This window comes from Monodelphis domestica, chromosome 7 (assembly GCF_027887165.1).
Source record: "Monodelphis domestica isolate mMonDom1 chromosome 7, mMonDom1.pri, whole genome shotgun sequence".
Taxonomy (NCBI): Eukaryota; Metazoa; Chordata; class Mammalia; order Didelphimorphia; family Didelphidae; genus Monodelphis; species Monodelphis domestica.
In genome coordinates, this window is record NC_077233.1 from 66,147,854 (window position 1) to 66,164,953 (window position 17,100).

The following is a 17,100-nucleotide window of genomic DNA, read 5'->3' on the forward strand; positions in this document are numbered from 1 at the left end:
TAAACCTGTAAGTCCTCCCAGCCTCTGTCACCTCTGCCCATTTCCCAACTCTATTTCTGTGAGTTTAATTTGATTTCATAAACCCATTGATTATTTAACATTCTAATCAAGCCCTGCCAAGGAGAGAAGAGATCCCAAAGGCAGAAAACAACTTTGCCAAGTCCCTCTAGGAATGTGTGACTCATCCTTATCACTTGTTATTGGTCACCCCCTTGACGTGATAGTCTATGACAAAGGTCCACTAACTTGGAAAGAAATCTATCTCTTGTGCCGGGTGGGGGACAATATATGCTGGAGCCAACCTGCTACCTTATCAAGTTAGTCAATCTTTTCATTTGGTTTCAACTATGTACCTGCAGAATATTATATCCTAAAGCTATCTTTAAAAGGGAGGTGAGGAGAAAATCTCATCCATGCAAAAATATTCATAACTGCCTTCTTTAGAATAGCCAAAAAAAAAAAACAGGAAATGACCCACAAGGGAATGTGGGAATGATATATTATAGTAGGAAGTAATGGTCCCACAGCCTATGAATATAGTGGAAATATCCCCAGAAAAATGACCAACATAAACAATACAAAGAGATAGGAAAAGATACATGCAAAGTGATACGTAGGGAGGTTAGCAGAATGAGCCAAAATCTGCATGGTTGACTATATCCTTATAAAAATAAAGTCTTCAAAGGCAATGGAACTTTATAGATGCACAGCAGGCTCAGAAGTGGGCACAGAGCAATAAGACTACTCATATATTGAAGATTGCTCAAAATTTTTGAAAGAGCAATTAGGTCATATATAAGAAGAGACCGAAAAATATTGAGTTCCTTTGACCCTATAGTCCCATTATTAGTTAAGTATTTGAAGACTCGTCATAACTAGAAGGGTGGAAAAAACTACAGCATATGTTCAAAAATAGTATTGTTCACAATTCCAAAGAAATGGAAAACTACCTGCATGTCCTACCATTGGTGGATGGATGAATAAATGATGGTCGATCAATCAGAGCAATGAGTTGGCTTTAGGTAGGATGATAAAAACATTATTCCATAGCAAGCCTTGAAGACTATCAGCCAACTCAAAGAAGGGTTATGTGTTCTGTGTCAGAGGACTGTGTTCCCACACCAACAAAGCCACACATCAACATTAGAGAATGCCAATAAAATGTTATTAACATTAAGTTTATAAAGGAATTTAGAAAGATCATAAAGGGAATTGGAGAAAGCAAAGTCAAAAATGTCAATTAATCTCTCTGGGCCTGTTTCTTTATCTGTAAAATGAGGGAGTTGGACACCCTGAAAGATATAGCTTGATCTTTCTTTCTCCTACATCTTCATTACAAGTATTCTCTCTGCATCAAATGTGGATTAGTAACAAAAGTAATTCACTCCTACAATGATTTTAGGTTTATAAAGTGCTTTCCTTACATACCTGTGATACTTCTATAAGTATTATTACCACCAAAGGGAAACTGAGGCTCAAAGATTAAGTGACTTGCACACAGCTAGTGAGTGCCAAAATTCAAATCAAGTCCTGTAGAAATATTTGCAAGGGTAGGATGGCATCATAGGAAAGAACGTTCAGTGCCAACGAACTGGCCCCTCCTCAGGTCTAGTGTATCCTATTCTTTCCCTATGAGTTTAAGAAGAAAATAGGCATTATGTCCTGTGCCATCCAATTGACATCATCCCATCCAGCATCTACCAGCAAATCAGGACCTGCTCTGGCATCTTGCCACTTGCCCTACTCACCACACACACACACACACACACACACACACACACACACAAACACACACACACACACATGCCCACCCTCCATACATGGATCTCCAGAGACTAATCCCCTGCCAAGAAGAGGGTAACCACTTTGATGTCAAGAGAGAAACCCTCTTTGATTTTTTTTTTTGCTCCACAACATTCTCTTCTATAGGTGCACCAGGAAACTCTTACCACATTGGTTTAGGCTCTTATCAGCTCAAATGTGGACAATCACAATGCCCTCTCTCCCCAGCCCTGTCCCCTTATCTCCAGTTTCTCTGGCCTTTAAGCCTTGCTTTCCCTTGTTGCCAGACAACATTCTTCCTGAAATGCCACTATCGCTTAAATCATTCCCTTGCTTCAGAGCTTACAGGGACGTCACACAAGGTTCACACACTCCAAGGTAAAGTTCTAGATCCTTAGGGTAGCATTCAAGGATCTCCAAAGTCTGGCCCAACTCTACCATTTCTGGTCACTTCTCTCTAAGAAGCTGCCCCTCCAAGCAAACTGATCTTACTGAGACCTGAGCATGCCTGGTGTTTCCCCACCTCCTTCTGATCAAAAAAAAAAATATATATATATATATAAAGCACCTACTGCACTGAGCTAAGAACTGGGGAAATCACAGTCTTTATCTCCTGTCCTCCAGGAACTTAAAATCTAGGAGAGAGTTAAGGCACAAACATAGATACATAATACAAGCCAAGTACATTAAGGGGTTGCAAAACAAAATGCTCTAGGGTCAGAAGGGGTCTCATCTACCAGTGAGATCACTTCCAAGCATCCTTTAAAGCCTTCTAGGACCCTCATTGGACTTACTATCTACCCATCTATTGTGTCTCCCTAGTTGCAGATAAGCTCTCTATGGTAGGACCTTGTCTCATCATTTTTCGGATCCTAGGAGGTCTAGACCATAAGAAATGCTTACTAAATATCTGCTGATTGCCTGCTTGAGTCCATATTTTTCCCAAGTCCTGGTCTTCGATCTTAGAAGAAGCTCCGAGTTCAAGGTCGAGTCAATTTGACGGTTTTCCTTTTAAGTTGGTGGGTATACTAGGAGGATTACTTAGGCAAATTTATTTTTAATTTACAGTAAACAATGAGTTTGAAGATCATAGAACTGGGGAAAACAGCCGCTTAACCACATCTTGGGAGGGATTCCACTGCTTTTGCTCCCAGTTCCAAGCCTTAGGGGAGTTTGAATGAGAGAGAAAACACAACCTGGCCAGGCTAACAGAGAGCAAAGGCTTGGTTTTCTGGTACTAGAGGAGATCTCAAAAAGCCAATATCCTGTCTAAGAGGTCCTGAATTTACAGTGCCTGCTCATTGCCACCCAGCCTTTCCCCCGTCATCTCACCTCCCCTGGGACTTTGTTTTCTTGAATGGACCCTATAGGTGACAGTTTGGGAGGAGGGACCACAAGCCCAAAATGCAAAACACTGGCAAGAAACAAACACCTTCAAGCCCTGGACTGACCTACCTTCTAAGACTCCTAAGCCTTCCTCTTACCTGGCCCTGCCTCCTGCCTCCTAGGGTGGCATTCTCATGAATAAAAGCACGTACATCCCATAAACATGATCCTTTCCAGCAACTGCTCTCCATTTAGCTCTGGTTCAGAGCCTTCTGCCACCTCTACATTTCATTGGCAGCTATGTGGCACAGTAGATAGAGTATTGGAAGCCAGGAAGAACTGGATTCAAATCCTGATTTTGGCAATTAGCAATGTGACTTTGGGCAAATCACTTAATGTCTCTCAGTCTCAGTTTTCTCATCTGTCAAATGGGGATTAAGTCTCACAGAATCAAGAATTATGAGACAGAATATGTAAAGTGCTTTGCAAACCTTAAAGCACTATCTCTGGCCCTCTGAATCCTCTTTACCTAAAGTTTGCTATGAAATCATGGAACACAGAATCAGAATGGATCTCAAAGGTAATAAATAAAAGATAAGAAATTTAGAGCATCAAGGGACCATCAGGCACAACTCCCTCATTTTACCAATAAAGAAACCAAGGCAAACGGGGATTAAATGACTTTCTCAGGGTCATACGGTGTCTGAGGTTGGATACAAAATCTATCTATCCAGTTGTCTAGGTGCTTCCCAGTCCTCTAAACAGCTTAGGAATCTTCTAATTATCCCTGACAAGGTGGTCACTGCTTCTGCCTTAATTGCTCAAGCAAACTCCTCCTGGCTTCCTCCCAAAGCAGCCCATTACATTATTGGAACGCTCCCTGTGATCACAGGATTATAGATTTAGAGTTGAACAGACATTCAAGGCCATCTAGTCCAAGTGCCTCATTTTGCATAAGAAGACACTGAACCTCAGAGAAGTTAATAAACTTGTCCAAAGTCACAGAGGTGGTAAACATGAAAGCTCTGACTCCAAATAGTGGCAGAGTTGGGATACGAGTCTAGGTCTCCTGATTCCAATCCAGTCTCCTTCCAATGTGCCATGAATGCTTCTTTCCCCCCATTTTATTGGAAAATGAGCCAAAATTTGTCTCCCTCTAACTTCCCTCCATTGCTATTTGGTGTGCCCTCTGAAGCCGCACAAAAGAAATTTTAACCCTCTTCCACAAGGCCCTACAGATGTCCAAGGACTCGATCCTAATTCTGCCATGCTCCTGGCTCCACTTAAGTCTTCACTTTGCCAGGTTAACTAAATCTCCATTCCAAGCTCCACCTTTTCCTCAACTGGGTTGCTCTCTTGACCCTTCACCAACCTGCTTTACCTCCTCTGGAAATTCTCCAGCTTATAAATATTCCTCTTAAAGTGGGAAATCCAAAATACTCCAGATGTGGTCTGACCTTGTTCTGGACACCACCACACACTTCTCTCAGGATGACCTCAGATTGCATTAGTTGTGTTGGCAGCCACATCACACTATTGACTCATATCGAGCTTTCAGGCAATTAAAACCTTTGTCTTTTTTGTCTTTTTTTTTTCATCTGAAGTGCTGCTAACCCAAGGCTTCTGCATCCTCTACTTTTGTGGGTGATTTGTTTAAATAATATGCAGGTATTTATAGTTGTCCTAATTTGATTTCAACTCATTGGTGAAAAACAATGAGGTGTAGTAGACCAGACTTTGAGTCAGAAAGATGTGGGTTCCAGTTCTGCCTTAGGACTAGGGTTCCAATCTGAATCACAATCTGTATGACTACAGACAAAACTCTTAGGGCTCCAGGCTTCTCTGGAGACCATCAGTAACAAACTAGCATCAGTGAAGGAATCTTCCCTACTGGAAGTTACCCATACTCCCTGCTATGTCTGTATCCCAAAGAGATTAAAAAAAACAAAAGTAAAAGAACTTATATGTACAAATATATTTATAGTAGCTCTTTTTGTGGTAGCAAAGAATTAGGGATTGAAAGGATGCTCATTAACTGAGGAATGACTGAACAAGTTGTGGCATATGAGTGGGAAGGAGTACAATTGTACTATAAGAAATGATGAAGAGAGTGGTTTCAGGAAAAAAAAAACATGACAAGATCTATATGAACTGATGCAAAGTTAAGTGAGAAGAAGCAGGAGATCATTGTGCACAGTAACAGCAATGTTGTAATGATGATCAACTGAGGAAGATTTTGGCTACTCTAATCAAGACAAAGGCTTACACAGTTCCAAGGTTCTCATGAGGGAAAAGTGCTATTCACCTCCAGGGAGAGAAATGATGGGCCTTGTGTACAAACTGAAGTCCAAGTTTCTCAATTTTTGCTTGCTTTTTTTGGTAATATAGCTAAAAAAGAAATGTGTTTTGCATAAATTCACATGTCTACCTGATATCCTATTGCTTGCCTTCTGAATGGGTGGGGGAGGGAGAGGGGAAGAGAATTCAGAACTCAAAATGTAAAAAGAAAAGAACACTAAAATGAATAATAATTTTAAGACTACAGACATTTATAAGACTCAACATGAAAAAGAAAAAGCAAAAGCATAGGCTCTAGAATCAGAGAACCTAGGACCATGGTGGTGAACTTATGGCATGTGGGCCAAAATGGGCACTTAGAGCCCTCTCTGTGGGCATGCAAGCACTGTTGTCCCAACACAGAGATCTCTGGTCCTACATCTTCACCTAAGTCACTGCTAAAAAAAATGTAGAATAGTACAGTGCCAAGGGCAGAACCCTGTGGCATACCTCTAGAGACTTGGTTCTAGGTTGACAATCAATCAACACTCTTTTGAGACAGTTGTCCAAACAGTTCTGAATCTACATAACTGTACTGCCACTAATAATAATCAGTTAATATTTACATAAAGCTTTAATATTTGAAAAGTACTTTATCTTTATTATACTATCTATCCTCACTGTAACCCTATAAAGTAAGTGTTATATCTTCCTTTTTCATATAAGAAAACTAAGGCTGAAAGAGGTTAAGTGGCTTCCGGCAGAATTAAAACTCAAGGCTCCCTAAAACCAATTCACTATTCTACCTCATCGCTTACCATCAGTCAGTCAACATCTTTCCTTCTGGTCCATGAGAATATCCTGAGAGATTCTGCCAAATGCTTTGCTGGAAGCCCAGGATAACTACATCTACAGAACTGCCCTGATCTAATAGTCTAATAAACCTATCAAGAAAGTCAATTCAAGGGGCACCTGGGTGGCTCAGTGGATTGAGAGTCAGACCTAGAGACGGGAGGTCCTAGATTTACATCTGGCCTCAGACACTTCCCAGCTGTGTGACCCTAGGCAAGTCACTTAACCCCCATTGCCTAGCCCTTACCACTCTTCTGCCTTGAAGCCAATACACAGTATTGACTCCAAGATGGAAGATAAGGGTTTAAAAAAAAAAGAAAGAAAGTCAATTCAATCAAATGGGTATTTGTTAAAATATATACTAATTGCAAGGTACTCTCCTAGATGCTGAGGGTTCAAAAACAGTCTTTTCTCTCACGGAGCTTACAGTCCTCTGGGGGAATGAGACTTTTAAATCAATAAATACTAACCTCTTAAGAAGGGGCAAATATTAACAACTAGGAGAATTTTAAAAAGGCATCTTGGAGTGGAAGATATCTAAATTGAACCTTACATGAGCTCAGAACAGAATCCTGGGCACAGCTTTGACTGGGGAGCAGGACATACATGATGATCTAACGAAGTTGGCCAAGTAGGCAGACAGGTAGAAGAAAAGAGAACAGTGTCAAAAGAAAGGTCAGCTAGGTGACTCAGTGGATGGAAAACTAGACCTGGAGATAGGAGGTCCTCACTTCAAATCCAATCTCAGATACTTGCCAGCTATGTGACCCTGGGCAAGTCACAAAATCCTGTTTGCCTCAGTTTCCTCAGTCTATAAAATAAGTTGGAGAAGGAAACCGCTCCAGTCTCTTTGCCAAGAAAACCCCAAATGGGGTCATTAAAGGGGTTGGACCTCACTAAACAACAACAATTTTTATGTATTACTTTGAGGTTTCAAAAGAGTTTTGCCTGTGTGATTTGATCTGCACCACAATCCTAATAGGAAAGTGTTATTATTATCCCCATTTTAAAGATAAAGGAACTGAAACAGATTAGTTAAGGAACTTTGACAAAATTTCATAGCTAGAGAGTAGCATGAAGAGAACTGTTTTAAACAAGTGGCTTTAGGATTATAGAATCGTAGATTTAGAGCTAAATGGGATCGCAGAAGCCAACTGATCTACTCCCCTCATTTTTTTACAGATGAAGGAACTGAAGCTCAGAAAGGTCAAGATGACCCAGTTGTAAAGTATTAAACTAGGATTTGAACCCAGATCTCTTCTAGCAGCGCTCTTTCCACTGTACCATGCTATCTCTGCATGGAAAGGGCTAGGATCCAGGTGATAAGAAAAGAAGTGAATTCATCCTGGCATGGCTTCTTTTAGTGAAACCAGGCTGGCTCCTAATACTACCATCTGCATAGCTAGTGTTAGCTTTTCATATGATATATTGACTTATTTTCTCCAAGAATCCTTCTAAGCCTCCTTGAAGGCTTCTTTAGCATCTTTCTTTCCTTTAAAAAAAAAAAACAGACCCTTAACTTCTGTCTTTGAATTGATACTGAGTATTGGTTCCAAAGCAGATGAGTCACAAGAGCTAGGCAATTGAGATTAAGTGACTTGCCCAGGGTCACACAGCTAGGCTCTCTCATTGTCAGGCCTGGCCCTCTTTTCACTGAGACATCTAGCTGTCTCCTTAGCATTTCTCTCAAAGGCTCCTTCACCCTTAGTATCGGTTCCCTAGCCAATAATTGCTTCCCCCCACATAGCTCTAACATAGACCACTCATTGGCCTTTTCCCTCTCTGTGGAGAGCTCCCTGGGCTGACTACCTGTATTCATTTCTAACTTTCAGACTGCTCTCTTTACCCAGCCCAGCCTTCATCACTCACTAGAATACCTCCTCGTGGGATTCTCTGTTTCTCCTTCAGTTTATAGGCTATATGGCAGACAGAGAGCAGCTCTTTTCCCCCCTCTCTTCTTGTTCTACAGCTCATTCCTGACTACCTTGGAGGCCTTAAATTCTGCCTCAGTACTTCATTTACTGCTAATAACTGCTAAATTCTTAGACCTGGGAGGGCTCAATTTCCTTGTCCCTTCCAGCTCGAAAATTGATGGATGCTGCGATCCAATTTCCAAAATTCAGTCCTTTTTTCATTCTCTCTTTTCCCATCAAGGCTAATTCTCTCATAGACTCTTTACTGTAAGAGATTCCAGGATAACATATCATAGCCTTTAGGGCTAGATAGAAATTTAAACAGTGGATCAACAGTCATTTATTAAGTGCCTTCTATGTGCCAGGCAGAGTAGGTGAGGTACCTAGGATACAAAGACTAAAACAATAAAACAGTCCCTGCCCTCAAAGAGCTTTACATTGTATCAGGAATCACATACTCATAGGATCTGGGATTTAGAGTTGGAAGTGGCTTTGTGGAACATCTGGTCCAAAATTCTCATTTCACAGAAGTGGAAATGGAGACTCTGAGAAAGGCAGTGACTTGCCCAGGGTCATCCAGCAAAGTGCTCCTGGGGGCTTCCAGGATGGAAGCTATGCCCAATAAAGGAGGTTGACATTATATAATCATAGATTTAGAACTCAGTTTATAAACAGGCCATCTAATCCAGAAAGGTTAAGTGACTTGCTGAGTATTATAAAACTAATATGTAAAAGAAGTAGAATTTGAACCCAAATCTTCCTGAGTCCAGGTCCAGCACTCTATCCACTATATGACACTGTCTTCCTAAGGTATAGATAGGGCAGGATCAAGAAAGAAGGTAAAGAGTAGGAGGGGAATTAAGAGAGGAAGTAGAGAAAAAGAAGGGCATAGTTTAAGAGAAGTTCTTATTTCTGAGGGAATACCAGTAACAATGGCTTCAAGGACCCTGAAGAGCTACAGATTACCTATTTTCAGGTAATTGAGGGCAAATGAGAACCTAAAATCATGTCACATACAACTGAACAAACCTGGGGATTTTAACCTAGAAAAGTCCTATGGAAACATATTTGAAATCCATCTGCTCTGTGGAAGAGAAATTAGACCAAATCTGTGTAGGCTCAGAGGGCAAAACTACACCAGTGTATATGATTTCCAGTATGATAAGTCTGGGCTAAATACAAGGAAGAACTTTCTAACAACTAGCTCTGGCCAATCAATAATGGATTGCCCTACTTCTGGAGGCATCGAGCTCTCTGTCACTTACAGTGTTCAAGAAAGTGATTAGATTACTTTGGGAATGTCAAAAAATAAGGATTTACATTTCAGGTACTGCCTGATCTGCCTGATCCCCGAGGTTCCTTCCAGAGATCCTCTGATTCAAAATCTGTTCTGCATGGAATTAGTTTCTAAATGGAAACAAAAGGAAATGGCTAAACTGTCTTTCACCACCTATTAGATCCATGTGAGAATAGCTAGGTGGCTCAGTGGATAGAGTGCCAGGCCTGGAGTTAGGAAGATTCACCTTCTTGTAGCTCAAATCTGGCCTCAGACACTAGCTGTGTGATCCTAGGAAAATTACTTAACCTTCTTTGCCTCAGTTTCCTCATCTATAAAAAGAACTGGGGAAGGAAATGGCAGACCAGTCCAGGATCTTTGCTAGGAAAATCCCAGGTCATGAAGAGTAGGAAATTACTGGACCACAACAGGAGCAGTCTCTTGGCTCTCTACATCTGCTTCTTAACACATTTTTTGCTGTTTCCTTTCACCTATCTCTGTATGACTGTCTACTGAGTGACTCTACCTCCAATAGGTATCTATTTCACGATGATCACACCCTCTGCTTCTTACCTCTTGATCTTACTCCTTATCCAAGAAGGTCTCCCTGATGAGACAAGAACTACTCCTCTTTTTCCTCCTCTAAACACCAAGGGGTCAGAAGCAGGCACCTGAGGCAATCTGACCCCACCAAAGAAGGCAAGGACAGATTCCAAGTAATGGAACCTAGCATGCCATCTTAAGCCAGGGAAGTGATAAACTGCCAGATAATTTTTTAAAAGATGTGGCAGAAGACCACTAGCAAAATGCAGTTTGCCAGCATCAGTCTAGCAGTAAAGGTGAGACACATTGCGATATCACTGCTACTAAGAGTCAGGAATTTTCTAGCATTAAAAGACAATGTGATCTGATCGCAAGTGGTCTTAGAGAGACCTTTCTTTGTGTGTAAACTATTCATGACTTTCTAAGGGGGCTTTGATTAGAAACCTAAGGGATGTGTGTCTTATGTTTGTATTCCCTCTAGAAAGTGGCTTTAAGGAAAGTTCTCTCTGGAGCCATTGAGACAAGAAGCTTACAATAGTCACCAAGGTGAATTGACTATTGAAGATAATCCCTTGGATGCCATCTCTCTCTCTCTCTCTCTCTCTCTCTCTCTCTCTCTCTCTCTCTCTCTCTCTCTCTCTCTCTCTCTTTGTCTCTGTCTCTCTGTCTGTCTCTGTCTGTGTCTCTCTTTTCTCTCTATCTCTATCTCTGTCTCTGTCTCTGTCTCTGTCTCTCTCTGTCTCTCTCTCTCATCCTTACCTTCCATCTTAGAATCAATACTGTGTATTGGTTCCAAGGAAGAAGAGTGGTATAGGCTAGGCAATGGAAGTTAAGTGACTTGTCCAGGGTCATACAACTAGGAAGTGTCTAAGGCCAAATTTGAACCCAGGACCTCCTGGCTCTCAATCCACTGAGCCATTTCACTTCCCCCTGACATATTTCTAATATCATTCTTAACTCTGATGATTTTCCCTTTTTCTTGAGAGTATTTCTGCCCCACAAATCTTGACCTGTGACACAAAAACAAAAGGCAACCCCTCCAAGCAGTCCATTTACTTCCATAAGAAAGATAGAAATAGAAAAAATGCAATAAAATAAAAGAAGACCTAGTTCTAGTCCCAACTTTGCTACTGTATGACTTTGGCTTGGCCACAGGTCTGTTTACTTCTCAGAACTTCCCTTTCCCTATTTGTAAAATGAATATTAATCCCTGCCCTGTTGATCTTACCACAAGAAGTTTGTGAGGATTCAACAAGAACAAAAGAGTGAAATAAATCTTGAAAGTATTAGGTAATATCCCAAGTAAAGCACTGCTACCAATGGTTAGCTGGGGAAGTGTGATCCATGACTGTCATAAACAGCCCATCTGAATAGCAAGGCCCAAAAGAGAAATGACTGCTTCCTTATTGACAAGGAGTCAGGATCAAAATCATACACAGAATAGTACACCTTTTTCTGCCTCCCTTGACTCAGGTGCTTCCAAGTCAAAAAGAAGCCACCACATTAAATCCACATGGACTCGTTACTTCTCTGGGTCTGCTATTTGGACAAATATTAGCATCAACTGTATATTTCTTTACCACTGACCCCCACATTTTTTCATTGATTGTTCTAGAAACAAAATATCTAAACAAGGGGAAAGGAGGAGAGGGAGAGAGAGAGAGAGAGAGAGAGAGAGAGAGAGAGAGAGAGAGAGAGAGAGAGAGAGAGAGAGAGAGAGTTTTCATCTCAATTAAAAATATTTGAAGCTCGGACTTTTTAAAGAAAAATATTTTCAAAACTGAATTTCCAGAGGCATCCAGGTGACTCAGTGGATGGAGAACCAGGTGAGGATTCAAATGCTTCCTAGTTGTGTGACCCTGGGCAAGTCACTTAACCCCAGTTGCCTACATCTTATCACTCTTCTGCTTTGGAGATGATAAAATCCATTCTAAAACAGAAGGTATGGGTTAAAAATGTTTTTGAATTTGCACAGGGGAAGGAAGGGCATGAAGTAATAATCAAGAAGGATGGAGACAATAGTTTCCTCATGAAGAAAGCTCAAAGTCTTGCCTGCCACTCTGGTGGCCCTGAGATTCTTTCGAGCTCTGTAGTAAACAAGGAAGAGGTAACATACCCACTTTCAGCTCTTTCCCAAAGACCGTCCTCTCTCCCAGGGCTGAGCAGTTCCAACGACCATTTCGGAACTGAAATTGACACTCGTTGATTCCCATTTGAGACCCTTCTCCGATCACGATGATAGCGTCAGGTCGGCTCTGACAGATTGCCCTCTGTCTGGGAGCTAGCCCTGGGATCTTGTTACAGATGATGCTGGCCCCAAGAGCCACCACAGAGGAGAAGCCCCTGCAAAGGAAGAAAGAAACAGACTGGCCATCAAGGCAAGGAGCAGTTTGTGGGGTCAGGGTCAGATCAGGCCCACCCTCTAGGGCAAACACTGACTCCAAGCTTTGTTTTTTAACAACGGAGGCTACAACTTTATCTCAGCCAAATATCTTCCTCACTCATTTCAAGTGCATAGTTCAAGAGGATAACAATTCAAAATAATCTATTTGAACCCAAAGCTTAAAGAAGGATTCTAGAACAGTTGTAAAACTGATAATGACAATATGCCCAATAACAATAAAACAATTATGCATTAGTTATAAACAGATGGCAATACAGGTAAACCTTGCTTTGTACAATAAAAGGTTTTCTACAAATTCACGAAAGTTACTTTTTTCTAAATGGAATTGTTTTTTAATTTAAGGCTATTGCTTATGATTTAAAAAATCACTTCCCTCAGTTATAATGTGTAAATTTGAATTTGTATATGAGTTTTCTTAAAATTGAATATACCAGTAATAATAACCTATGGAATGGGTTCATTATTTAAAGCAATTAGCCAATAAGCCCATAACTATGGTTAGTATGAACTAAAGAAAATGATGGTAGAGACAGCATGAATTGGAAATCAGAAGACATTAGGACACTTAATAGACATGACTTTGTTCAAGGCATTCAACCTCTCTGGGATCAGTTTCTCATCTGGAGGAAGAAAAGTTTGGTCTAAATCATATTTAATTTCCTTTAAAGCTCTAGATTACATGCCATAACTCTATGATGGCATTCGGACCATAATTCAGAAGGGAATATTTAGACATCAACTGCATTAATGGGAGATTTCCATATTGATAATATAGTATAGTAACTGCTCAAAAGGTTAGGACTCCTATAATGAGTTAACATATGGCTTAGGTGAGTCATAAAAGTAAGAGTAATGATAATTTAAAAGAAATCCACACATTTCCAAAAAGAACTTAACACCTTATAATTGTAACAGTAACTTAGACCAATCCCTTCATCTTTTTTCATGAAGTAGAAAGAGCATTGATTGGGGGGACTTGGATTCAAAGTTGATCTCTGGTCCTTACTGCTGCCCCAGCTAACTTTGGGCAAATCATGGAACCTCCCTCAGTGATTTGTCCTGGGTCAAAAAGCTAGGAAGCATCAGAGACACCATTAGAGCACTTTTAAGTCTCCTGATTTTCATTTGATCCAGTGCCCTTTCCACAGTGGCACCAATGAGTGGGGCTATGGTTGAAAGCCTCCTGCACATTATAGAGCAGATTGAAGCAGTTCCCCACGCCAAGGGGTACATAGACTCCAGGAAAACTGAAAGTGCTCCTCCCCCATCCCCCCCCTCCTTTTCTCAATGAACCCACCCCATTGCCAATCCTCTGTCCCTTAGTCAGGCACAACCTGAGACTCCAGGAGGTTTGGGTCAGACTCTAATCCTGATCACAGAAGGAAAGCACTGGGGTCAACCTGGACAGAGTGGGAGATTCTTTCCTTTCCTTTTTTTTTTTGGCCCCCATTTCAAATGAAAAGGAAGATAAAGAGCAAATGGTCCATTCCTCAAAGTGCCCCTGCTTCCTGATTGCTAAATGAGGGTGATAGGCCGGCATGTGTGAAGGAGAAAATGGAAATGGGGGGGAGGGGGGAGCGGGAAAAGAAATCAATACGGTTATTTTTTTTTTTAAGAATCGGAAAAACAAACGGCAGCGGCCTAGGCTGCCTGCCCCTGCCCCCACCCCAGCTGTACTGCGCCGCCCTGCCCCGGGTCTGTGCTGGGGAGGGGGGTGGGGCGGAGAACAGAAGGGGGAATGTGTTCGATTCGTACCCAGTGAGCCCAGGGCAGCACCTGCACAGGGACCTGGGGTCCTGCAGGGACTGAGAGGTTAGTTTGGAAGGTCGCTGGTGGTGGACACTGGGAGGGGGGTAATGGGAGTCCGGGGAATGGAGAAGGCTTCTTCTACTGGGCAATAAAGGAGGTGCCTCGAATGGAGAGAAGGTAGAGGACTTGTGGGACCTTTCTCCCACTCCCCAGGTCCATCCGACTTGCCCTCGACCTATGCCCCGCCCCCCCCCAACCCAGAACCCGGAATCTGCTCCCAAAGGCATAGAGAAAATTGGGCTGCCTAGGAATGGGGATAGCTAGCTAGACTATGAAGGCGGATCGGGCTGAGGCTGCAAGAAGGCGCCAGATTCCAAACTGTGTAGGATTGGGGTGGTCATCTGTCTGATAAGAGTGTGTGATGTATGCGTGACTACCTGTGTGGGTGAACTTGTACCGGGTGTATCTATCTAATGGGTGGCTGGCTGGCTGACTAGAGTGCTAGCGTACTCTGGGGTACTCTGTGTGACTGAGTCAATACCTCTGGATGTCTGTGTCTCTGAGTGTCCGAGGACTGGATCTCGCTTTGTGTCTGAGTGTCTCCCTCCGTGTCTGTGTGTGTCTGTGTCTCTGTATCTGGGGGTCTAGGTGGATCTGGTGACGTGAGCGCGCTCTGATCTCCATCCCTACGCCTCTCCTGTCTGGCTCGCCGCTGCTTCTCGCCACCGCTCCAGGCTCCAGTGCCCAGAGTCCAGGACAGGGAAGTTTGCCGCCCCCAGGTCTACCTAGCGCAACCTCTCTCTCCCTGTCTGCACCGCAAACTTTCCGAGAGAGGCAGGAGCTGGCGCGGGCTGGAGAAGGGACAAAGAGCTCCAGAGAGAGCCTAAGGGCTGGGATCCCCATGCTCGCGGGTCCCAGTCCTGGACTGTGCACCCCAGCCCAGACCAACCCTGCCCAGCCCTCCAAAGCGTCTTACCCAATTTTGATGTAGACGATGCCCAGGCTCAGGAAGATGGGGCAAATCCAGCGCCTTGCTTTCCGGTTCATATTCCCCGCTGGCCGGCAGCGCTCAGCTCCACATGCACTAGATGGGGAGGGGGCTGGAGTTTGGGGCTCAGTCTCGGGCCAGGGTGGCCCCCCACGGGGCTGAGCCCCCCCTGGTGACGCGGGGGACTGGGCCCCGGGGGCTAGGGGCAGGAGCTGGAGCAGGAGCCCAGAGCAGGCGGAGCTGTCTTTGTAAATCCCGAGAGGCAGTGGAGACAATCACCATATCCCGCCCTGGGGTCTCCGGGGTGCAGTGGGGGGTGGGGTCAGGGGGTCGTCTCGGGGCGTCGGTCCGTCTGGCTCTAGACTGGCCTTCTCTCCCGCGCTCGCTGGCTAAGGGTCCGTATCGGTGTGTGTGAGAAAGAGAGTGTGTGTGTGCGTGTGCGTCTGTCTGATCTCCCGGGTTCTCGATGTCTGTCTCCCTGGCTCCCTCCTTCTCCCAGCCTCGCCGTCGCTCCCCCCTCGCTCTCTTTTTCTTTTATTCCGGCTTTCTCGCCTCGTCTGTCGTCTGTCGCCCGTCGCTCCTCGAGCGGCAGGTTTGCGCACAGCCAGAGCCCCTCAGGTTCAATGCTACTGCTACTATCTGCCTCTTCTCTTCCAAATACTCGGGGCGTGTTCTCCGGGAAGGTGGGGGTGGGGTGGGGGTAGGGTGCTGCTTAAAAAAAAAAAAAAGAAGAAGGGGGCGGGAGTGGGGGAGAGACGGTGGGGGCCGGGAGAGGAGGAGGGCTGTATGTGTGCGTGTGTGTGTGTGTGCGCGCGTGTGTGTCTGAGGGGGCGGGGAGGAGGGGGCGTGAGAACTCGCTCTCTATCACCTGCCGGGGCCGCACGATCCGCCTCCCGATCCCCAACCCTCCTAGGCTCCCCTCCTCAGTATAGGATAACCTACGGGTCCTGGCCTCTCGAGGGGGAGGGAAGAGGGAAAGCTTTTGGGGGGGGGGGTACAGAGGGGAGAGGGAATTCAGCCTTCCCGCGCGCGCGCGCAAGCTCGCGCACTCCCCTTGCTTGCTGCGCAATCCGACCGCCCGGGCTCAATACGCGCTGCGCCCGGGCGCTACCTTTCCACTAGGAACTGCCGCACCTCCGGCGGCGCTCTCCAGCCGTCTACACCTTCTTTTGATCCGGAGCCCTCCAGGGTCCAGAAGACTCTCGGAGGCCAGAGGTTTCTCCCCTAACCTCAAGCTACCCCTGCACCGGGCTCCCTGCGATAAAGCCCCTAAGTCCGCCGAAGTGCCTGCCGGCCCCCGCTGTCAGTGCGGGGCTGGAGGGGGGCTCACCTGGCAGAGGGGGCCGGGCTTTGAATGCTGTGCTGGGGTCTGGAACCCAGATAGCCACGCAGACGCACCCAGGCTGCTCCCCAAGACTTACTGGCTCGCTATCTCCCCTGTTGTCCCTCCTCCCTCCAAGCTGGGAAGCCCTGCGGCCCCAGACAAGGTGTGTAGAGCGCGCCAGCCCAGCAGCTATCCCGAACCAGGAGGCGTCAGCAACAACTCTGGCCTCGGCCGGCCCCCTCTCCGGCCGTCGGGCCAAAGCCGTGGTCTTTGGCACGGAGAGCCCTACACGGATCTGGCATTCGTTCCTGGGGGACGGTGCCCAGCATCCCGGCCGCACCCGGCCTTTTATCCGCCCCCGCCCAGAGGCTCGTGGCCTCACTGGGGGCCGGGGAGGGAACTGCCGTGATAACGGGGGTGGGGCCCGGAATCAGGACTCTGCTCCTGGTGTTATTCCTAAAAAAGGAAATAATATATTTTTTAAAAGCTAAAAAATAAATCAGTAGCCATACTCCTCCCCCCACCTCTCGCCTGCGCACACACATACACACACACACTCAAACATCAGCTTGGCATTCTCGCTGGGCTTCAGGACTAGCCCGTAGCCATGGGTGGGGGGGACCCTGGCTCCACACATTGTCCAGGGTAGAGAGGCAACGCTCTGTA

The 17,100-nt window shown here is 44.8% G+C and overlaps 1 protein-coding gene across 1 annotated transcript in view; it reads right to left on the reverse strand.

The window, feature by feature from the left end:
• WNT7A (Wnt family member 7A) overlaps nucleotides 1–16,880 on the reverse strand; it is a 93,058-nt gene extending 76,178 nt beyond the window's left edge. The window contains exons 1-2 of the mRNA XM_056804790.1: nucleotides 15,099–16,880; nucleotides 12,086–12,312 (exon numbers count right to left, since the gene is read on the reverse strand). Of these exons, the coding sequence (XP_056660768.1) occupies nucleotides 12,086–12,312; nucleotides 15,099–15,169 (298 nt within the window). The 5' untranslated portion in view covers nucleotides 15,170–16,880. The remainder of the gene's footprint in view (nucleotides 1–12,085; nucleotides 12,313–15,098) is intronic.
• Between the last annotated feature and the right edge of the window lie 220 nt (nucleotides 16,881–17,100).